Raw genomic sequence first — 23,768 nt, forward strand, 5'->3', positions numbered from 1 at the left:
TATAGATTGTTTAGTGAGGACACATTCATGGAATTGGTGAGTGTTGATAAGATGAAATTGTATGTTGTTATGCTCGTTTTTATTCTGTAGTTACTTTTTTTACCAGTAAAGTTTTTTTTTTTACTATAGGCTGTTGACCAAGATTGGAAACTTAAAAATTACAGACCGAGAGCATACACAATGAACTAAAATTTGTTTTACATCATGATCCAATCTTTTGCTGTAGTTGGAAAAACAGTAATTAGAGTGGTGCTAAATTTAAATAAGTATATTTTTATCAATAGCATTAATAAAATAGTTTTCCTTTATGAGAAGAGAAATGAAGTTTTAAATTGTGAGCTGTTGTGGTCATCCTGTGGAAGTCTAATTTATTTTGTGTTGTTTAGATTTGAAGACTGCACCATCCTGTCTCCAGGAACAGCAGTTTGCCTGTTCTGTGACCAATGTGAGTCACAGGAACTTCTTAAGTAACAAACGCAATGAGCCCGGGGCGTGGCAAGTATGACTTCTACATCGGCCTGGGGCTGGCTATGACCTCCAGTATTTTCATTGGAGGGAGTTTCATTTTGAAGAAAAAAGGCCTTTTACGACTGGCCAGAAAGGGCTCCATGAGAGCAGGTGGGTCCTGCCCGGGTGACCTGGGCGGCATCAGGGTATACTCGCATGCCTATAAGACTCTTAACCTATAAGACCGTCTTTTTATTCCTCATGAGTCTCCAAACCTGTGAACTGCTGGGGGATTTCAAATGCTTATAAATGACCAAGGATTAACGTAATGAGAGAAAAGATGCCAAAATTAATTAACCATCTACTCCTGCCGGGCACCAGTGCCAGATTAGCATCCTGACTTTAATTTTGCATGCCTGTGAGGGAGGAAGTAGGGTTCATGAGTAGAACCACTCCTATTGAAGGCTGGGACATTTTATTCATGATAGTACTTCTGGTTTTTACTTTAGATGTCTTTCCTGAAGTCTCAAGTTGGCAGAAGGACAGAGAGGGCTTTCTTGGCTTGAAGGAGACCTGTTTTCCATGACCTTCTAGGTTGTTTCCCCAGAAGTTGCTGACAATTTAGAGACCCCAGGAGACACTTGCCAGCACAAGACTCATTGTGTTTCCCCTCCCCTCCCCTGACTCTGTCTGGGTCTTCCGTGACAGCTTCTGTATCGGGCATCCCGGTCACAGTTCACCCTCCTGCGTCTGCTTTATTGGAGACCTGTCAGTAGACTGCTTTGTCAGCAAAAATGACATTTTCTTTCTTTCCTGTGCCCTCTGTAGCTCAAACTAATTCAGCAGTGTTAAAGCATAATGAAAGAGTAGCCCTTGGGGGTTGGAGGGCAGAGGAGAAAGTGTTAACATCTTCTGATCTCCTGTTTCTCATTCTGGCCTGAGGCAGGTCCTCTCCTTACCCATAGAGGGTGAGCTGGTCAAGAATTCATTTGCCTAGGCTTTTTGTTTTGGACAATAGTTTAAGTAGATTGCTTCCTGGCTTGATTAGTTGAGTCAAAAGGAAACCACAGAAAACAAGCTTCAGAATCTGAGTCGCTCTGAGTCCGTATGGGATTGCGTTGTCCTGCTCGGTGGGGCCACACATACCCAAGGGGCTTACTCCTTGCAGATGAATTCAGAGGTAGAATGGCCCTGGGTTCAATCCCTAGACCAGGAAAATAAAGTACGTAGAGTCAACAAGGGAGAGATTTAAAATTCTGTAGTTACTAAAAGTTGTCATAATGTATACAAAAGTCTGAAAATTTCCAAGAAGTGAAATATTTCTTCATTCACAGGTCAAGGTGGACATGCATATCTTAAAGAATGGTTGTGGTGGGCTGGACTGCTGTCAAGTATGTATAGAGAATATTTCAAGAAAATATTATAGTTGTATGTTAAAATATTTGCATATACTATTACAACCTCAAATTACTAGCAAGTTTTAAAATGTAAATCTGTTTTAGTGAAAAAAATATTTAAATCTAATAGCTTATTTAATTTAAATGTCATGACCTTTTTTACCCATATGATTAGGATATGTTTGATATACCCATGCATTTTTAAAAACTTCTGCATGCTTTTCCAAGTTGGGCACCTACCTTCCTGAGTTTTTCTATTGCTATGTCCCTTGCAGTGGGAGCTGGTGAGGTGGCCAACTTCGCTGCATACGCCTTTGTACCGGCCACTCTGGTGACTCCCCTGGGGGCTCTCAGTGTCCTTGTGAGGTAAGGGCATTTTACATGTACAAACAGTAGCAAATATTGTATTCTAAAATATTCAGTGCTCTCTAATTACGAGTATTCAGCATAAACACATTAAATTTCAGCAACCTTGAGGATGTATTTTTACCCCATATGGTAATTTGTTTTTAAAACGTTATCCTCTAGCCAGGCACAGTGGTGCATGCTTGTAATCCCAGTACTTGGGAGGGTGAGACAGGAGGATCACAAGTTCGTAACCAGCCTCAGCAACTTAGTGAGGCCCTCAGAAACTTACTGAGACCGTGTTTCAAAATAAAAAAGTAAAATAGTGTAGTTTATTTTTATTTATTTTTTGGTGGCACAGGGGGTGGAACCCAGAGGATTTCTACCTCCGGGCTATACTCCCAGACCTATTTTATATTTTATTAGAAACAGGTCTCACTAAGTTGCTGAGAGCCTCACTAAGTAGCTGAGGCTGGCTTCGAACCTGTGCGATCCTCCTGTCTCAGCCTCCCAAGCATGGGGATTACAAGCGTGCGCCACCACGCCCAGCTTAAAATAGTGTAGTTTAGAGGTAGAGTGCTCCAAGGTTCAATCCTCAGTTACACACATGCACGCGTGCACAGGCGCACACAGACATACAGCTATTCTCCACATAGGCAAACCATTGATTTGTTGATTTGGGGGGGAAATGATATGCTTTGGCTTGTATGTAAAGCTGACACTAGTCCTACTTAGTCCTGGCAGATTTCAATTTTTGAAAATTTGCATTTGTCCGAGCATTTATCTTCAGTGCAGGTACACTTGGTAGGTCATGGTTGGTGACAAATCGATTTCTCCACCTCCAGCAGAAAGTCACTGCAGGGCCGGGCGTGGTGGCGCATGCTTGTAATCCCAGAATTTGGGAGGCTGAGACAGGAGGATCTAGGTTCACGGACAGCCTCAGTTACTTAGTGAGGCCCTTGGCAACTCTGTGAGACCCTGTTTCAAAGTATAGAGTAAAAAAATAGGGCTGGGGGTATAGCTTGGAGATAGAATGCCCTGGGTTCCATCCCCAGTACCACACACACAAAAAAAGAAAGTCACTGCGGGGCCAGGTCTGTGCCTCTGCACTGGCTGGGTGCTTGTTTTGCAGGTCCATCCAGGCTTGTCCTGTTTAGTATTACAGTGAGTATTCCTAACAGCTAAGCCCATTTTGAGGTCTGGGTCTTATTTACAAATCTGAAAGTTGATTTCAGTCCTCTTCTTTTTAAAATAAGTTATAAAGGAGGGATGTGGGATAAGTCTTTAACTTACTTTATATTATACCATTATTTTATCAGTTTGTTTATACTCCCTTTTTTTTAGATTTAGCTAAAACTATGTTTTTTTGCTTGTTTGTTTTGTGGTACTAGGGATGGAACCCAGGGACCTTCTCTCTGGGCTATACCCCCAAATCTATTTTATATTTTATTTGAAAACAGGGTCTCACTAAGTAGCTGACACTTGCTTCAAACCTGCACAATTCTCCTATCTTAGCCTCCCAAGTACTGGGATTACGAGGATGTGCCACCACATCCAGTTTATATTGTAATTTTTTTTTTCGGTATTGGAGATGGAACCCAGAGGCATTCTACCTCTGAGCTGTACCTCCAATCCTATTTTTTATTCTTTTTTTTTTTTTTTTTGGTGGTATTGGGGGTGGAACTCAGGGGCTTTTCTACCTCCAGGCTATACTCCCAGACCTATATTTTACTTTATTTGGAAACAGGGTCTCACTAAGTTCCTGAGAGCCTTGCTAAGTAGCTGAGGCTGGCTTCGAACCTGTGCAATCCTGTCTCAGCCTCCCAAACGCTGGGATTACAAACATGCGCCACCACACCCATCTTATTTTTTATTCTTCTTTTTTTTTTTTTTGGTGGTACTGGGGTTCCTGGAAGCCCTTCTACCTCCAGGCTACACTCCCAGACCTATTTTTACATTTTTATTTGGAAACAGGGTCTCCTAAGCCAGCACACGTGGCTGGCTTTGAACCTGCGCGATCTTCCTGTCTCCGCCTCCCAAGCGCGGGGATTACAAGCGTGCGCCACCACGCCCGGCCTCTATTCTTTATTTTGAAACCGGGTCTCACTGAGTTGCAAAGGGCCTCACTAAGTAGATGAGACTGTTCACGAACCGTGATCCTCCTGTCTCAGCCTCTCAAATGCTGGGATTACATGCGTGCGCCACTATGCCTGGTGTTCAGTTTATATTGTAGGTTTTATATGGGCTTGTTACAGCTTACTGCATTGTGAAGCCGGTGATTTGTTTTATGATGGAATGTACATTTACTTTGGCTAAAAGCCTGAATGTTCATAAGCTTATAATGTTTTTGTGAGAGTTCAATAATTTAAATTGTGAGTCTCTTGATATTTGATAGTAAGAAAAGTAGTTGATAATTTAAAAGTTCTCAACCCTCTTTTTTCCTTGTTTTAGTGCCATTCTTTCTTCATACTTTCTTAATGAAAGGCTTAATCTTCATGGGAAAATTGGGTGTTTGCTAAGCATTCTAGGATCTACAGTTATGGTCATCCATGCTCCAAAAGAAGAGGAGATAGAGACCTTAAATGAAATGTCCCACAAATTAGGTGATCCAGGTAAGGATAAAGAAAACTGTATTAGTATACTGTTTATTGCTATTCCCTCCTTGCCCCAGGACTGGGGACTGAACCCAGGGGTGCTTCACCACTGAGCTATACCCCTAACCCTTTTTATATTTAATTTTGAGACAGAGTCTTACTAATTTGCCAACTTTGACCTTGAGCTAAATATCCTCCTGCCTCATCCTCCAGAGTCTCTGGGATTATAAGTGTACACCATCATGCCTGGCTCTCTTACTGTTTAGTTCTTTTGGGGTATTTTTTTTGGGGGGGTTTATTCTGGGGGTAGAACCCAGGGGCTTTCTACCTCCAGGCTACACTCTCAGACCTATTTTATACTTTATTTGGAAATAGGGTCTCACTAAGTTGCCAAGAGCCTCACTAAGTAGCTGAGGCTGGCTTCGAACCTGTGCACTCCTCCTGTCTCAGCCTCCCAAGCACTGGGATTACAAGCATGGTTTTTACTTTAAATATTATGTATACATAAAGAGACAAATTGTTCTATGCAGCTTATTATGAAAAACAACAGGTAGTCATTCCTTCCTGTTTCTTTTAATTCCTTACCCAGTCATCTTTAGTTTTAATTTTTGTGTCTGTGTGGTGGTGGAGCTTTAACCCAAGGCATTGTACCTCTGAGCTGTGTCCCAGCCCTTTTTTTTTCAGTACTGGGGATTGAACCCAAGGACTTTATACCTCTGAGTGATACCTATTTTTTATTCTTTATTTTGAAACGGGTCTCACTGAGTTGTGAAGGGTCTCGCTAAGTAACTGAAGCTGTCTGTGAACCGCTATCCTCCTGTCTCTACCCTGAGCTTTCTTCCTTTTGATACTTATATTAATGAAGCTGAGGGAGGGACAGTAACTTCCCTGTGCCTCAGTTTCCCCTCCTGAAAACAGTCGGGCATCTATACTTGAGGGACGTTGAGTGTAATTGCTGAGAACGGCGCCTGACCTACAGTGCCCAGAACTGTGAGCTGCCTCCGCGCTGGCTTACATCTCCAGACTCAAGCAGGTTTTCCTGATGAGTTGCTGTCCATCCTGACACGGTCCCTCCCATTTTTAGCATCTCTGAATTGTTGGACATTCAAGGGTGCCTCCTTTCTCCTCCACTTGTTGTCTCTTACGCTCACCTGTCCCCTTTCCCTTCTACGTTAGAAGTAGGCATAAGAAGCTACTTAAAAAATACTGTGCTATAACAGTTTATAAGTAGGAAGCATTCTTAATCTTACAGTGTGTATTTTCTTTCGCAAAAGCAGCAAAAGAAGGCTGATCTTTATTTTCACGTTACACCTTTTCTCCTTCCTGTTGAGTATGTTGTGTTTTGTTTGGATTCTGTGTTCAAGGACATTTGGCTTAACATCTGGCTGAATGTGACTTTTCTTTGCCTTCTCCAGGTTTTGTGGTCTTTGCAACACTTGTGGTCATTGTGTCCTTGATACTAATCTTTGTGGTGGGACCTCGCCATGGACAGACCAACATCCTTGTGTACATAACAATCTGCTCTGTGATTGGAGCATTCTCAGTCTCCTGCGTGAAGGGCTTGGGCATCACCATCAAAGAGCTGTTGGCTGGGAAGCCTGTGCTGCGGCACCCCCTGGCCTGGATTCTGCTGCTGAGCCTCCTTGTCTGCGTGAGCACACAGATCAATTACCTGAACCGGGCCCTGGACATCTTCAACACTTCAATCGTGACACCAATATATTACGTGTTCTTCACAACCTCAGTTTTGACTTGCTCAGCTATTCTTTTTAAGGAGTGGCAAGAGATGCCTGCAGATGATATCATTGGGACTCTGAGTGGCTTCTGCACAATAATTGTGGGGATATTCTTGCTGCATGCCTTTAAAGACGTCAGCTTTAGCCTAGCAAGTCTGCCTGTGTCTTTTCGAAAAGATGAAAAAGCAGTGAATGGCAATCTCTCTAGTATGTATGAAGTTCTTAATAACAATGAAGAGAGCTTATCCTGTGGAATTGAACAACACACTGGTGAAAGTATTTCTCGGAGAAATGGAAATCTTGCAGCTTTTTAAGAAAAATGTGATCAGAACATTAATCCATAATTATGTTATGAAGTGATACTGAATACCACAATGTGTCTGAAAAAGCCTCCTCCTCAATGTTCTCTAAAGACAATCTTTTCTAAGGTTTCACTAATTAGGACCAAGAAATTTTCTTATATTTAAACAGTAGTAGCTTGCTAAAATGACCGTGCTGATTTCTATTAACATCATGTTATTGTAGAGGTATTTTACATTTTGATTCTTTCTCCAAAATCTGAATGCACTAATGACAGTTTTAAGTCTATAAAAATGCTTTATTTTTTCATTGATGAACAAAGTTTGAAACTGTACATTTGTCACCCTCACCCCATCAATTTCTGACCATATAAGCTTTCTGATTGTAAAAGACAAAATTATCCCAATACATTGTCCTCTGACTTACTGATAAAATTGGCTCATGTTTGGTGAATTATTTTAATTTTGAAATGCTTAAGAGAATCCTGAGTTACCAAATGAACTATGTTCCTTCACAGAACAGACAGAAGGGTCGGAGTTGTGCCAGGGGTGCCCTGCAGGATGGCTGCCAGCACCGTGTTAGCCGAACATCCTGTCTCCCACGGTCTGCGGGTGCTCCTCTCTGCGGCCTGCTGGGCACGTTCTTCCTGTGCTCTACCATTCACAGCCTCAATTATACTTTTCAGTATATTTTCACAATGAGTTAAATTATCATTTAGACCTTTTACCAACTGGGAAGTGAAAGCAAAAGACAAGGGCGATTTCTTAAATATAGCTCACGTTACAAGGTCGAAACAAATTTCTAAGTCCAAATGCTTAAAACAGTTTTAAATTTTATAAAATATGGTCTCTGAGCTGACGAGGTCTCCTTGCAACTTTGGATTATTATATGTTTTGGTCTCTAGAAATTGATTATAAAAAATTTGAATGTGAAAAAAATGGAAAGTATAATGTATTTCATCCAGCTTCAAAACTATCCATTCATAGTCTTTGACTGTTTTTGTTTTTAGTGTACTAAGGATTGATCTCAGATACCTGACTGCTGACTTACACCCCCAGCCTCATTCCATTTTTCATTCTGAAACAGTCTCATGAAGTTGTGGAGGGCCTTGCTAAGTTGACGAGGCTGGCCTGTAGCTGTAGTCCTATCAGCCTCCCAAGTACTCGGGTTACAGGTGTGTGCCACTATGTGTGGCTCATCATGGGCCTTTAAAAAGCAAACACTGACCCCAGTACTTGGGAGGCTGAGGCGGAGAGTTGCAGGCTTGAAGCTAGCCTCAGAGACCTGTTTAAAAAACAAAAAAAGAGTCGGGCGTGGTGGCGCACGCTTGTAATCCCCGCACTTGGGAGGCTGAGACAGGAGGATCGCACAGGTTCGAGGCCAGCCTCAGCTACTTAGACTCTCAGCAACTTAGACCCTGTTTCCAAATAAAATATAAAAAAGGTCTGGAAGTATAGCTTACAAGTAGAAAGTCCCTGGGTTCCACCCCCAGTACCACAAAAAATAAAAAATTTAAAAAATGAGAGACTGGGGGTGTAGCCCAGAGATAGGATGCCCCTGGGTTTGGGTTCAATCCCCAGCACCAGAAACAAAGCAAACCTTGGTAGTTCCTTGCATCTATCCCCCTTCCCCCATGGCTGTAGGGTTTTGGGTAATGGCATGAGCTCTTTTTCCAGCTTTTATTTTATTATTGGCACTCTAAAGATCTGTTAGTTTTCCCTGACTGCTACCCCTGGTTTGGGGGGTTTTTTTGCAGTGCTGGAGATAAGTGCTCTACCACTGAGCTATGCCTCTACCCCCGTGTGGTTTGATCACCACACATACACTGCACATCTGACTATGTGCTCTATAGCTTGCTTTGCACATAAAACTGGTTTTCACCCCCTTGGGGTTTATAGGGCTCTGAGAATACATAGGTTAGCTGACATCCTGGTATACATAAGTACTTGCTACATTTTATTTGGCATTTTGTTAACTAGAGTTGTGCGTGGTGGTACATGCTTGTAAATCTCTGTATTCTGGAGGGTAAGGAAGGATTGTGGGTTTGAGGCCAGCCTCAGAAACTAAGTGAGACTCTGAAAAAAAAGGGCTGGGAGTCTAGTATATCCCTGGGTTCAAACCCCAGTACTAAAAGCCTTATAGAATTTAGTAATAGTCATTAATTAAAGTAACTTTCCCCAGCCAACATCCCTGGCCCTACTTTATCTCTAGAAACAGGGTCTCCCAAGGTTTGATGAATCCTACTTGCGGAGGCTGTTCTGTTAGACTTTGGGATGTCTTGTTCTTAGCTAGTTTAGAAAAAACGGAATTGCCACAAGCTTAAGCCAAGTTTTTATTATTACAGGCAGAAAAGAACAGAGCGACGACAGCATCAGCGAACAGTGCCCTGGAGCACCTTGAGAGTGAGCTACCGGAGCCCTGGAGAACGTGGTATTTTTATAGGAACTTATCATCTCATCCCTCCTTTCCTGCTAGCCATTACTCTTCTTTTTCCATAAAAGCAAGTGCTGGCCCATTCGTTATCTGTTGTGTATGCCTTTTTGTTAGCCTTCTTTGTTTATCTTCACAAGGACAGATGAATCTGTCATCACTGGCCAAAATGTGTTAGTTGGCAACATGGGGCTGTATGGTAGAAGCCTGTTCTGGTTTTTTGTTTGTTTGTTTGTTTGTTGTTGTTTTTGCAGTACTAGGGATGGAATCTAGGGGCATTTTACTTCCGAGATACAACCTCAATCTGGTTTTTTTTTCTTTATTCCTTATTTTTTATTATATTTTATTTTTTGGTGGTACTGGAGGGTGGAATCCAGAGGCTTTCTACCTCCGGGCTATACTCCCAGACCTATTTTATATTTTATTTGGAAACAGGGTCTCACTAAGTTGCTGAGAGCCTCACTAAGTAGCTGAGGCTGGCTTCAAAACCGTGTGACCCTCCTGTCTCAGCCTCCCAAGCGCGAGGATTACAAACGTGTACCACCATGCCCGGCTCTTTATTCTTTACTTTGAAAGAGGGTCTCACTAAGCTGCAGAGGGCCTAAGTAACGAAGGCTGACCACAAACCCAGATCTTGTCTCAGCCTCCCTAGTACTGGGGTTACAAGAGTGCACCACATGTCGGACTTGCTTTTCTTCTTAAAGCTTGCAATGTGCACCTGTGTCTTTAGTAAGTTCTCACCATCCCCTTATCTTTATCTGCTAGAAGTTACTAATTTTTTTTTTTTTTTTTTTTTTTTTGCAGTATGGGGATGGAACCTGGGGGCAATGTACCTCTGAGCTACAGAGCTACACCCTCAGCCATAGGATTTAGTCTTTTTATTTTGAAACAGGGTCTCACTGAGTTGCAAAGGGCCTTGCTAAGTAGCTGAGGCTAGCCATGATCTGCAGTCCTCTGGTCTCCGCCTCCCAAATGCATCTGCCACCACGCCTGGCCCAAAAGATTGTTTTATAATAAAAGAGACACTGGAACATAGCTTTTTAAAGTTGAAGTTGTAGAGTTATAACTATTTTGTATTATTACTAATTAACATTGGATTACTACAGCTTGCTTTTCAAATCTCTTAACTTTAGTCTAAACTTTTTTAAGTACATAAAAATTCAGCATCAGTGTCTGGCCAGGCTAACAATCAACTTTTGACTAACCAAGGTCAACCTTGGCTAGAGCCTGGGCTGACAGCTTAGAGACAGAGAAGAGGATTTTATTGTTTTGCCCAAGTATGAAAGCTTGTTCTTATTAATACTGCCCTTGATAGCAATCAAGTCAGGATCAATCTCCATCATCCTTGAACCTTTGATCCTCCTGTCTCAGCCTTCAAGTACTGGGATTATAGGTGTGTGCCACCATACCTGGCTTTCTTCTCTGTTCTTCATACATGAACACAGTTACCACTATTCATTTGTAGCAGAATGCTGGTCCCAGGGTTATTAGTTCATACCACCAAAAACAATTTTAGGTATTTTTTGGGGGAGATGTTGGTTCTAAGGACTGAACTCGGGTGCATTCTACCTCTGAGTTAACACCCTAGCCCTATTTTGAGTCTTACTACTTGCTGAGGCTGCCCTTGAACCTGCAATCCTCCTGTTTCAGCCCCCCAAGTACTGGGGTTATAAGCATGTATCACCATGCCTGGCTCCCTATTTAACTTTGAAACAGGGAGGGCCTCATTATGTTGTAGAGGGCTTCACTAAGTTGCTGAGGCTTTCCTTGAACCTGCAACCTGTCTCAGCTGCCCACATACTGGGATAACAGGCATGTGCTACCACAACCTAGCCATTTTAGGTAGCTTTTTTTTAAATTTATTTTTATTGGTGCATTGTCATCATATATCACATTGGAATACAAGACTTGAGAGGATATACAAGCACACATCATCCAATTAGCCCTCATCCAGCCCCCATCCCATTCCCTCCCCCTCCCTCTATCCCATGCTTGTTTGGTGATTAACTTTGATATATTTGTTTATATACCTCCTGCATTTTAAAGAGGCTCCACCCTCCCCTATTCCATACCCTCTGATTGGTCACCTTAATTGCTTCACTATAGGGCCCTTTCTATAGCTCTACCTCTTCCTGTTGCCCCTTTCCTCCTAGTTATTGCTGATTAGGGGAAGCATCTGGTTTTTATTTTCTGCGATATTTCTCTATGCATGCCGCGTTGCAAGTACCGATCCCACTCTTGACAGCCCCAGTAGTGACCTGGCTACCCGGTGGACTGATCCAGACCTCGCTGGCTAAAGCAGTGGCCTTGCCCATAGGAGGCCCCGATTCTGGTCTCACTGGCCCCGACACCGGCCTAACCCCTCAGCTGGCTCTGATCATGGCCTCGGTGGCTCCAGCACCGGCCTAGCCTCAAGGCAGTCTCCAATCCCGGCCTCGGAGGCCTCAGTAGCGGCCTTGCCTCACGGAAGGCTCCGATGTCGGCCATTGGCCCCGGCACCAGCCTAACCCCTTGGCAGGCTCCGATCCCAGCCTCAGAGGCCCCAGCTCTGGCCTTGCTTCATGGCAGGCTCCGATCCTGGTTTCGCTGGCCCTGGCACTGGCCTAACCCCTCGGCAGGCTCTGATCCCGGCCTTGCTGGCCTTGGCACCGGCCTAACCCCTTGGCAGGCTCCAATCCCAGCCTCGGGGGCTCCAGCACCGGCCTTGCCTCATGGTAGGCTCCAATCCGAGCTTAGCTCTGTCCGTCACCGGCCTCACCCCTCGGCAGGCTCCAATCCAAGCACCCTCTTCGCCCAACCATTTGTCCCAAGTTCTCGATGGTGCGTGGTGGTAGCATTCTGCCTCTGGGGTTATTACTTCAAAGATTCCAGGTGTAATGCATCAGATCTCTGCCTCCCCTGAGTACTGGCCACTGCCATTGCTACTGCCTCCACCATTTCAAGTCTTTCCCAAGCTCTTTTTCCACTCTGAATGTTGTCCAGTGTCCCTAAGCATGCGTGACGGTAGCATTCAACATTTGGTGTAATTTCTCCAAAGAAATAAGGTTGGTAGGATTCGATTTCTGCTTCTGAATACAAGTCTCCACCGCCATCGCGGAGACCGCTTTCAACATCGCCTTTCTCCTTGGTCTCTGCTAAACTCTCTCCTTACAGGTGATGTCCAAGATTCTTAACAATGTAGAGAAGAAGCAGTCCTCCTTCATGGGGCATTTTTTCAAAAGTTCCAGTTCATTTGGGCAAGTTTTGTCTGTATCTCCAGTATCCTGGCATCCGCCACAGCCTTCTTGACCCTTCTCCGATATTTTTCTTTTTCTTTTCTTTTTTTTTTTTTTTTTTTAATAAGAGAAGACAGTATGTGTGGTTTGAGGAGGTTGTGGGATCAGGCACTCAGTAGCACTGTGACCCGGCCCGGTTTTCCCAGGGGTCCAGCGTGCTCCGCATGACTCTGCCTGGGGCCGAGTCCTAGGACCTGTGCTCTGGATCTTCCAGGGATCCGGTGTGCCCCGCCTGACCCCCGCCCGGGACCCAGGGTCTTACGACCAGGCCATGGTTTCTCCAGGGGTCTGGCATGCTCCGTGTGGTCCGGCCCGGGGCCCAGAGTCCTGCGACCCCGGCCCCAGCTGTTCCGGGGTCCGGCGTGCCCCACCCGACCCCTGCCCGGGACCCAGGGTCTTACGACCGGGCCTGGTTTCTCCAGGGGTCTGGCGTGCTTCGCGCAGTCCGGCCTGGGGCCGAGTCTTTAGGTAGCTTTAAAAATAAGTTTTGTTGAAGGTCATTTGTAGGATAGCAGAACAGTTTATATACTTTATTCTCTGTACCATACTTGAAACTCCTAGGTTTGGTGTTCCTTATCTCAATAATGAAAAAAACAAAACAAAATTGGTATGTTGCCCATGCTGGCCTTGACTTAAATGATCCCAACCGAGCCTCCTGAGTAGCTGGAACTGGGCACACGCTACTATACCCGGGTCCCAGTTCTTAACCATTCTTAGCTATTTCCATAATTCCAGTAGTAGATCCAACTTTGGTATCTTTCATTTGACAGATTGCATGGACCAACTCCAGCCACATGAGACTCATCCAGCAGCTGGGAATGACAGCGCTGGACACTTAGGGACAGAACTCGAGTTCTCCTCAGTCTCTCTGGCGAAGTGCCCACCATCCCAGGCCAGTCTTCCTCCAGATTGCTGGTTTGGGGCTGCAGAAGCACGTATCAGGTGCCGAGTGTCCTTCCTTCACATCCAGAGGAGCAGCTGGCACAGCTGTGGTCTTAGCCTTCCTGTCCTGGCTTCATGGCATCCTCGCAGAACCTAGGTGTGTGTGCTTGTGAGAAGAGTGTTGCTTTCAAGGGTCCTGTCCTGTCTCACCTTAGAATCCCAGAGGTGACTAAGCCTCCGGCCTACACGGTGTGAACATGGGCAGAAACAGCACAAGCAGCGGGACAGCTGGTAGTAAGTGAATGGACACAGCAGCTCCCATTAGTTTTATTTCTCTAGTCTTAAGTCATACCTCACAAATTAGATTATGTCAAAGTTGGATTTTAGCAGAAGCCGAGGAACCAATTTTAAGTTCATTGTCCCTGGGAACACGGACACAAGAGAGCCAGGGATAATTACTTAGAAAAGATGGTTCATAAAAGAACCACAGAAGAATCCCTAAGCAAAAGTGAAACTGTTAGCATAGTGGTAAGTGGAATAGGATTTTAACACAGGCAGTTGGCACTGAGTTTCTTCAGTAAACGAACTCAGCAGCCTTTCTGACACGTTGCTGCTGAATCATTCCAAAGGAAAACTGGAAATCTTATAAGAATACGATGGCAGCAATCAGCAATCAACATTCTCAGACCTCCTAAATACAAAAAACACGATTTTAGTCTAGAAAAATAAGCCAATATAAAATTAAGCATTTAGATTGAAAAGCCCTTTGAACAGGTACAGAGATACCGAAAAAAAAAAAAAAAATAGTCCCTAAAATTTTCACTAAACAGTTTACAGACAATCATGCCAAGAGCGTTCCCAAGTGCTGGGCGCCCATTGGGCCCTAGCTGCTGGCCAGGGACTGGTGGATGGGTGGCTGGAAGCAGCGCACATGCTCCACCGGTGTGCTCTCCCCATCGCCTGACTTCAGGTACTTGTCCAGGACGGTGATGATCTCGTCGTTGAGGATCTGGAACTTGCGGATCCTCTCCACCATCTTCTTCAAAGGCTAGCAGTGAAGACCAGGTGTATAATATTAACTTTTGTGTATTTACTCTTCATGTTTTAAAATACCAGGATTTTCTTATTTAAAATATATTACAGCCGGGTGTGGTGGCGCATGCTTGTAATCCCCGTGCTTGGGAGGCAGAGACAGGAGGATTGTGCAGGATTGAAGCCAGCCGCGTGTGCTGGCTTAGGAGACCCTGTTTCCAAATAAAAATATATAAATAGGTCTGGGAGTGTAGTCCGGAGGTAGAAGGGCTTCCAGGAACCCCAGTACCACCAAAAAAAAAAAAAAAAAAAAAAAATTGTAATGTTACAAACTATTGGCACACCATCTTTTTTTATTTTTTAGTGGCTCTAGGGATTGAACCCAGAAGCCTCCTATCTGAGTTACACTCCCAAGCCCTACGTTGCTGTTGGACTGCTTTCTTACCAATTATATATTTAGATTCACTTTTGGAACACAAAGTTTCATATAGTCTTAGGTACTAGGATGAAAAACATTTTGCTAACTTTTGTGTGTGCGGGCTGGGGATGGAACCCAGGGGCATTCTACCTCGGAGCTATACCCCCAGCCCTACTTTTTGTTCTTTATTTTGAAACAGGGTCTCGGTGAGTTGCAAGAGGTATCACTAAGTAGCTGAGACTGTCCGAAAACTGCGGTCCTACTGTCTCAGCCTCCCAAATGCTGGGATTACAAGCGTGTGCCACCACGCCCGGCTTTGTTGACAAATTTTTTATGTGGTACTGGAGATTTGACCCAGAGGCATTGAATCTGAGTTACACCACCCAGCCCAGTATTGTTTTTTGTTTTGAAACAGGGTCTTGCCAGGTTGCTGAGCTGTTCTCGAACCTGTAATCCTCCTGTCTCAGTCTCCCAAGTACTGGGATTATAGGCATGCGCCACCACACCTGGCTTAAAATGTTGTTAATAAATAGAAACACTTACATATGGCAGAAAAGCCTCATGCACCTACCACGTTTTTGATAATTTCATCTTTGCCATCATGCTTCTGGACTTTGAGTAGATGGTAGCAGAAATCCAGCACAGCGAAGCGCCGCTGCTGCCCGAGGAGCACAATGATCATGCAGCCAGCCCAGTGGAGCCCATCGCCAAAACACTGCCTGCACCAAGAAATGAGCAACAGTGGGCAGGAGGTGCGTGGCTCTGAGGGCGACACCACTACTAGTCTTTGCTCTCTGCCCACAGTCAGGAGAACGCTGAGCGACAGGTGACCTTCCTGTGTGGGCAAATAACTTTTCCTTTTGTGGTTTATGCCCCTTCTATGAAGAACGGTTTGTGACCTCCAGCCCAGAAACACGCATGCCTGGTTTGCATGCAGGCTCTGTGCGTCCTGTAACTCCCTGGATTTTAGTAATAAGTACTCTCTCTGGCATCGCAGAAGAAATGCCACTTTGGAGGCTTGAGTCAGTTCCTCTTCTGGAAGAACCTGCCACCTCTGCTGGCCTCATGCCAATCCTGCCTCCCTCCCCAGCCACCATCAGCCTGAGCACATACTTACTCCACGGTGAACTCATGTGTCCCCACAGGAATGCAGTACACAAACTGCATGGCACTCCACAGCCTGTGGAACTCCACACACTCGTCCACATGCATGACCCCATTGCTGGGCAGCGGCCCGCGCCAGATGGGGTCGTCCAGAAAGGTCCCAATACGTGCGAGGATGACCTCGAACATGGACAGGCCGCAGCAGAGACGCTCCTTGGTCAGCAGGTCTCCCTCTCGTGCAATTGCGATTTGCTGCAAAAGCACAGGCGTTGGGGTTAACAGGCACAGCCGGACGCAGGAGGCCGGAAACACACAGCTCCCCTTGTGTTTATGACTTAGGACTGGGAAGTAAGCATCCACTAATAGGTCAGGTTATGTATACATCTTTAGGATGAATTATACTCCACATCTAGGAGAATCGACTGCCACTGTTCCTAGCCATGACTGACTGCTTCCAGGGCATGTGTGGCCACATCCGGGGACAGTTTTGGTTGTCACGATGTGGGGAGAGTCTACTGGTTTCTCCAGGGATGACCTTAATCAGCTTACAATTCACAGGATGATGGCCCTTAACACAAAGAATTACCTGGTTCAGAATGGCAATAGTGCCTCGGCTGAATAACCTGGATCTGGTCTAACTGATGTGGAATTGCAGAACCAGGCCCTGATAACTGGCCTCTGGTCTAAATTTCTTCTGTTTTAAGAAGAAACTATGAAAAAGGCTTCCTCATGAAGTGATGTAGTGGTAGGTTACATGTGTTCTGCATGTCTTAGTAACCAAATGATGTGCTGGGCCCTATGGAGCTCGCTGAAACTTTAAAACACCTTGGGAAGTAGCTCTGTAATGAATCCCAGCCAAGTGGCCCCATCGGCTTCACAGTATCTCCACCCTGCCGCAGGGCCTGATGTGACCCCCAGCTTGCCACCCCTGGAGGCCACCATCACCTGCGGGGTCCCCAGCCTTTCAATGAGTGGGACGAGGTGCAGCGGGGCATACTTGGATTCCAGTCTTTTCATCTTGGCATCAAGTCTCTCCCCTTCTGCAGGAAGAACGATTACAAAAGTTCTGATTTTGTTGAGGAAGTGAGAGAGGAAGTGCGCATCACAGACACAGGTTCTCTGTGGAAAGTGAGTGTTTATAGAACTAGCCCAGTGGGTATCTCAGACGGGCAGACAGGCATATGAAGAGCACATGTGGGGCCTGCTCTCACCGGGACCAGTGCAACTCCTCCATGCAATAACTGAACAGAGCAAACAGTGGCACCAAACTTTTGCTCAGTATTCATTTTAAAATGTTATTAAAAATTCCAAAGCTGGGCGTGGTGGCACACGCTTGTAATCCCCGTGCTTGGGAGGCAGAGACAGGAGGATCACGTAGGTTCAAAGCCCTTAGGAGACCCTGTTTCCAAATAGAAATGTAAAAATAGGTCTGGGAGTGTAGCCCAGAGGTAGAAGGGTTTCCAGGAACCCCAGTACCACCAAAAAAAAATTAATTAAAAAAAAAATTTCAAGCTGGGCATGGTGGCACACACTTGTAATCTCAGCGTTTGGGAAGATCCGCAGCTTCACAAACAGCTTCAGCTAATTAGTGAGGCCTTTTGCAACTTAGTGAGACCCTGTTTCAAAATAAAGAATAAAAAATAGGGCTGTGGGTGTAGCTTGAAGGTAGAATGCCCCTGGATTCCATCCCTAGTGCCACACACACACACAAAAAAATTCCAAATGTTAGCCAAAGCAGAAAAGGGACTCTTTACCATCATGTGCTGAGATAACTGTGACCTTACCACAACTGTGTGGTGCTGGAGACCAAACCAGTGATGTTCTACCAGTGAGCTACATCCCTAGCTCATTTTATTTGTTTTTGAAATGGTCTCATTAAGTTGCCCAGGCTGGCCTCCAACTTCCTCCTGTCTCACTCCCTCAAATACTGGGATTCTAGGCGTGCGCTGTTGTGCCCATCTCCACTCTTGCTTTACAGGTGCCCACCTCCCCTGCTCCCATGCTGTTTTGAAGCAGATCTAGACTTCATATTATAGCCCTGCATACTTAGTGTATTCAATACTAATTTAGTTAGGTTACACACACCTCTGCAGTTATCCCCAGTTATGACCGAGCAGGCTCCAAGGTCACATGTAACCCAGACGCCCAGCAGTCGGCAGAGGCTGTGTGGACGGGTCAGAGCACAGACTCACCTTTCACATGGACGCGTGGCAAGATGTTCTGGAAAGGGGCAGCATGCAGCAGGTCACACACTTCTTCTAAGGACTGCAGCAGAGAAGGAACAGCATGTTAGGAGGTGGACCCTGCACAAAGGTGGACAGGGAAAGCTGGTGCCAAGACAAACCACAGCCTTCCACTCAGCATAAACCTGGCACTACGTGCTCGCCAGAGCATCCTGCAAAGATGGGAGCCCTCTGTGCAGGGTGGCAGGCAGGCGCTGCGCCACCGAGGTCCTCATGAGCTCTTGGGTGGAAAGAACAAGGCAGGCCTGGGGCTTTCTACAGTGCCCCTCTCTCACGTGGAGAGGGCCTGCCTTGGAAGCAGGAAGTGGGGGTGCTAAAAGACACAGGTGCCCTCAGAGGCTGTCAGATCCCAGATGTGTCCATGCTAGCTCTAGACCCCCTGACATGTAAGTCTCCGACACATCTCTATCCACTCATTTACTGGTACAAGGAATTGAAACCAGAGGCATCCAACCTCTGACCTATCTGCCTATCTGACCTATACCCCAGCTCTTTGTAAAACTCTTTATTTTGAAATAGGGTCTCCTTAAGTTGCTGAGGCTGGTCTTGGACCTGTGATTCTCCTGTCTTTGCCTCCCAAGTGTTGGGATTGTAGGCACGTGCCACCATGCTTAGCTTAATTTTTTCTTGTTTGCTGGTGTAAGGAGCTGGTCCAGCAGCTCGGCCTCTAGGAGCCTGGCTGGTAGAGTTCAGTGGCTCAGCATCCGTACGGCATGTGCAAAGCCTGGGTTCAGTCCTTAGCACCGGAAGAAGAGACTATTCAAATTAAACGGTCATCAGATGCAGAGAGGAGCCAGGAAGAAGTATAAGTAATGTGTGTAACACGTGAGTTAACAAGGGACTTCAGTAAATAAGTGTATTAGGTAAAAGAGCCAAATTTAACAGAAAAGAAAAGTAAAAGAACAAACGAGGGTGCCCACCTCGTTCATCATGAGGAAGGTAGAACCACGAAAGAGGCATTAGACTGTAGTGAAGCCTTCCAGTCAGACGACACAGTGCACAGGAGGTGACCGGTCAAGAGGGCGAGTGCCCGCTTCACGGCACTCTTGGTGCTCACAATCGAGCTGTCTTATGCTTGTGCCGTCCAGTGTGGTAGCCAATGGGCACAAGTAGCTATCTGAATTAACTGAAGTTCAATAAATTTGAAAAAACCAGCTCTGCCCCATGGAGCCACACTTGACATAGTCAGCAGCCTTAGAGATGGAACTTTCTCTCACTAGAGATCTGTCCTGGGTAGCAGTGCTTTACACTCTGCAGGTATACCTGTTTAGTTTATTACTTACATTTTTTACTTTATATATTTTTGAGATGGGGTCCACTATGCTGCCTAGGTTGGCCTTGAACCTATAATCCTGCCTCAGCTTCTCAAGTAGCTGGTATTAAAGGTATTTGGCACTATGGTGGCACGTATGTTATGTAAAACATTTTTATGATGTATGCATAGAAAGACAGTCTTGAAACAATAAACCGTATTATTTTTTAATTATAGGAAAAAAATAACTCCCAATCAAAGGCCGTCTGTCACCAGCAGGGAACAACCCTGGCGGCTGAGCAATGCACTCACCAGGCTCTGCTCGATGAGCAAGCAGAAGAGGACCGCGTTCCCCACCTCCCGCAGGTTCTGGAAGCACACGGTCTTCAGCTCCGCGTACTCCACAATGTCCTTCAGCTGGTGGTGGAAGAACTCCAGGATGCCTGTGGTTCAGAAGCCATGGCTGGGCAGAGGGAAGTGGCGGGGCAGAGCCCCAGCAGTATGGGTCCCCACCAGGGAGCCTGCCCCTGAGGCTGTCACCATGCCTGGTTATGAGGATGCCACAATGCCATCCCCAACACTGCCCTTCCATGGAGGCTCACTCAGCCTGCATGACTTTCACAGACTAGGTGGCTCTGATTCCTCTTTCTCAGAGAGCCCCATACCCTCAGAGAAGGGTGAGCTGTGAGGACATGGTACATCGCAGGCAGGAGTAAAGGAGAGAGACACCTCCAGTGGGGCAGACAGGTTCTCTGCCTCCAAGCTACACCCCAGCCCTTTTTTGCTTTTATTTTAAAACAGTAGCCAGGTGTGGCAGCATGCACCTAAAATCCCAGTACTTGGGAGCCTGCGACAGTAGAACTGTACGTTCAAGGCCAGCCTCAGCAACCTACCAAGACCTTGTTTCAAAATATAAAAAGTAAAAGTAAAAAGGGCTGGTGTGCAGTTTGGAGGTAGAGTGCTCCTGGGTTCAATCCCCGAGTACCAAAAAACAACAGCAACAACAACAACAAAAAAGATCTAAAATGGTCTTACTAAGTTGCTGAGGCTGATCTGGAACCTGCAATTCTCCTATCAGTCTCCCAAGTCCTAGGATCACAGGCATGTGTCACCACACATGGCTCTGGCAAGGATTTTTTTTTTTAGGTACTGGGGATGGAACCCAGGGGCATTCTACCTCTGAGCTACACCCCCAGTCCTATTTTTATTCTTTGTTTTTAAACAAAGTCGCACTGAGTTGCAAAGAGCCTCACTAAGTAGCTGAGGCTGTCTGTGAACCACAATTCTCCTGTCTCCGCCTCCCAAATGCTGGGATTACAAGCATACACCACTATGCCTGGCTTCAGACAAGGTAACGTGACAAATTCCATATCCCTTAACAGGCCTAGAAGGACACATACTAATCCAGTTAAGGGAGTCTACAAAGCCCTGTGGCACCATCACACTCCGTGGGGAAAGCCGCACGCTTTCTCCCGAGTTCCAGAGCAAGGCAGGTATCTTTAATGATGCCTTCACAATGCAAGAAGATGCAGGCATCATTCATTCCCAAGCTTGATCTATGCGCTCAATGCTAACCCAGTCAAAATCGACAGGCCAACTCTAAAATATATGTAGTGATGCAGAAGACCTAGGAGAGCCCAAGTTATCCTAAGAGACAGCCCCTTCCTCACCACCGCACGCTCCCCACTCCTGCCGCCACATCAGCTCCCAGTTCTCAGCATCACCAGCTAGTCACACTCTGTCCTTAAAGCCTGCCCAGGGGAGGGACACTCCAGCAAGCCCACACGAGGGGAGCTCTGCCAGCAACAGACCACAGCACACCTGTACTGGGATTACAAGCGTGCGCCACCACACCTGGCTCAGACTTTCTGACAATGAACTGGAGAGCCACACTGCTGGCTGCTTTCCTTCATGATGGCAGAGCAGCCCTGGGCTAGTGCCGGGCACTGTCCAGGGGCTCACCACACTGACAGACCGCCCAGCAGGACAGAATCTTGTCATGTACCTACATGTGCACTCACGTCCCCTAACAAAATCAGGCTGATGGTCACTGTCCAGCTTTCAAGAGAGTGTGACCAGGTAAGAGAAAAAGTCAGTTTTAAGTGGCAAAGGTTCAGTCCAGTCTTGTCATGAATCAACACTCTTGCGATCATTTTATTTGAGACCACACTTACTTACGTGGCCCAAGACCTGCCTGCAGCAAAGCATGTAGCAGGGCCCAAGGATGTCTGCTCAGGGCCTGCAGCCTGGAGCCGGGGCAAGTCTGCTAGGCAGGACTGCCGGGAGGTGGGGGAGGAGGGGAAGGGAGAGGGCCAGACCTGCACCCTATTCCACGATGCTGCCTGAGGCTTAGTACCCTCCAGCCCACGAGGGTAAGAGGACCTGGTCCTTGAGCTCCCTGCCCTCAGTGGTGCGACTCTTGTGTGCGAGGAATCTGTGGAGATAGAGTTCCACCACCTCTCAGCACCTAACTAACCCTCGCTGACAGCAGGGACCCCAACACCCTTCCCTATATACCTACTGGCCTCCGGGTTCTACCATGCGTGTCTCTTCTACTTTATTTTTTATTTTTGTGGGTCTGGGGTGAAACCCAGGGGCATTCAACCTCCGAGCTACACCCCCTGCCCTATTTTTTATTCTTTATTTTGAAACAGGGTCTCACTAAGTTGTGGAGGGCCTAAGTAGCTGAGGCTGCCAGTGAGCCATAATCCTCCAGTCTCAGCCTCCCAAATGCTGGGATGACAAGCGTGCCCACCATGCCAACTAGTGTCTCTTCTACTTTAAGCAGTCATTCTGCATGGGGCATCTTGCCTCCTTTCTGTCCTGCTGGTGAAGGCCAATCTTCTTATTCTATTTCCTTCCTATGGCTTAAGTTAAGGGCTGGCCTTTCCCTCTCTTCCAAGAGACGAGAACTTGGCCCATGCACTCCCAAGGGGCTGCGCCGTGCTCACCTGGAGAGCCGTACTCATGCCGGGGCAGGCGGCAGATCTTGGGCATCACCTCCATCAGGGTCCTCACGTACTGCAGGATGGTGCCTTGCAGCTGGAAGGCAGGCAGCCGTGTCAGCCACCGGCCTCTGCTCTCCTGGGGCCTGTGGCTACTGCACGGTTACAGAAGTGAGCCATCAGCAAAACACATGGCAGTGACCAGAGCAGGGGGGTGGCCTTGTCGGAGGAGTGCCACCTCAGCGGAGAGAGAGCCGCCTGTGCTGGCGAGCTTCGCCGCTGAGATTTGGGCTCGGAAGCACCGCTCCCCTTCCAAGGCGCGAGCGGCTCGAGGTGCCGCAGGGGTGCAAGTCCTTTGATCGTGGCCTCCCACTTTCAGTTTGGTATTTTAAATTTTTTTCATGGTACTGGGGTTAAACAATTAAAATAAGAAAAGTAAAGATTTTTCTTTTGTACTGGAGGTTGAATATAGGGGTGCTCTACCTTTGAGCTACATCCCAGCCCTATTTTATTTTTTTACTTTGAAACAGGCTCTCCTGAAGTTGCTGAGGGTCTACTAAGCTGCTGAGCTTGGCTGTGAACCTGCCATTCTCCTGTCTCAGCCTCCAGAGTACTAGATTACAACTGTATACCTCCACACATCGCTCTGCTTTCAGGTTTATCTTCCAGAGCATTTTTTTCCCTACAAGTCTTGGCTATCAATGGTAGTCCTTTATTAGAAAGGAACTATTTTTGCAAATGAAAAGCAATATTCTTCTATGAATCAGTTAAAATAACCTGAGCCCATTCTTTTCATCATTTTTTGTTTTGAGACAGATTTCACTGTATTACTAAGTTGGCCCCAAACTCTGGGCAAGTGATTCTCCTGCTCTGGCCTCCTGAGTACCTGAGACTATAGGGATTCCCACTGCATGCTGTGGATCCATTCTCTTGAATCAGAGAAGACGGGGGAGAAATCAAAGTCAGCACTGTCTGAAGCTACCAAACTCATTCATCTGCTAGACTCATCGTCCAGCCCTGGCTGGCCTACCTCGTGAGTTGATGCCGTGAGAGACCCCATCAGGCGGACTCACCAGGCTCTTGACAACCTTCAGCAGCTCCTCCATAACCACCGCAATGCCCTGGTAGCCAAGCAGCCGGCAGATGACTTGGAAGTGTGGAGGCCCCACAAAGTTCCTGTAGCTGCCATAAATGCTGGAGTAGGCCAGGTTCAGAGCCTAGGGAACAGCAGACAGTTTATTCACCATGGTCTCTACACACGCAGATGAAAACCTAGACATGTATCCACACACACACCACTGAGGTCCTTACTGGTAAGGTCTTCAATTTGTTATAAAAGCAAAGGTCTTAAGATAGAAAGAGCCCAGG

At 46.3% G+C, this 23,768-nt stretch overlaps 2 protein-coding genes across 8 annotated transcripts in view; one reads left to right on the top strand and one right to left on the bottom strand.

The window, feature by feature from the left end:
* Positions 1-479: 479 nt before the first annotated feature.
* On the top strand, positions 480-6,833 carry NIPA2 (NIPA magnesium transporter 2; the record flags this gene model as incomplete). Of its 2 annotated transcripts, XM_080692071.1 has the most annotated exons (5): positions 480-618; positions 1,782-1,838; positions 2,120-2,210; positions 4,641-4,801; positions 6,199-6,833. In XM_080692071.1, 5 exons carry the CDS (start codon positions 480-482, stop codon positions 6,831-6,833), a joined length of 1,083 nt encoding a protein of 360 aa, XP_080548197.1. The 2 variants fall into 2 exon arrangements, with proteins under 2 accessions (XP_080548197.1, XP_080548198.1); XM_080692072.1 differs by lacking the exon at positions 1,782-1,838.
* Positions 6,834-14,289: 7,456 nt separating this feature from the next.
* CYFIP1 (cytoplasmic FMR1 interacting protein 1) overlaps positions 14,290-23,768 on the bottom strand; it is a gene marked incomplete at both ends in the record, with an annotated part of 50,388 nt that continues 40,909 nt past the window's right edge. For all 6 annotated transcript variants that reach the window (XM_080692586.1, XM_080692585.1, XM_080692587.1 and 3 more), the window contains 8 exons: positions 14,290-14,454; positions 15,428-15,575; positions 15,974-16,212; positions 16,906-17,000; positions 18,153-18,225; positions 19,768-19,898; positions 22,407-22,497; positions 23,474-23,617. In XM_080692586.1, the coding sequence (XP_080548712.1) occupies positions 14,290-14,454; positions 15,428-15,575; positions 15,974-16,212; positions 16,906-17,000; positions 18,153-18,225; positions 19,768-19,898; positions 22,407-22,497; positions 23,474-23,617 (1,086 nt within the window). The remainder of the gene's footprint in view (positions 14,455-15,427; positions 15,576-15,973; positions 16,213-16,905; positions 17,001-18,152; positions 18,226-19,767; positions 19,899-22,406; positions 22,498-23,473; positions 23,618-23,768) is intronic.

The sequence above is a fragment of the Muscardinus avellanarius genome, assembly GCF_963383645.1.
Source record: "Muscardinus avellanarius genome assembly, chromosome: 3".
In the NCBI taxonomy this organism is placed as follows: Eukaryota; Metazoa; Chordata; class Mammalia; order Rodentia; family Gliridae; genus Muscardinus; species Muscardinus avellanarius.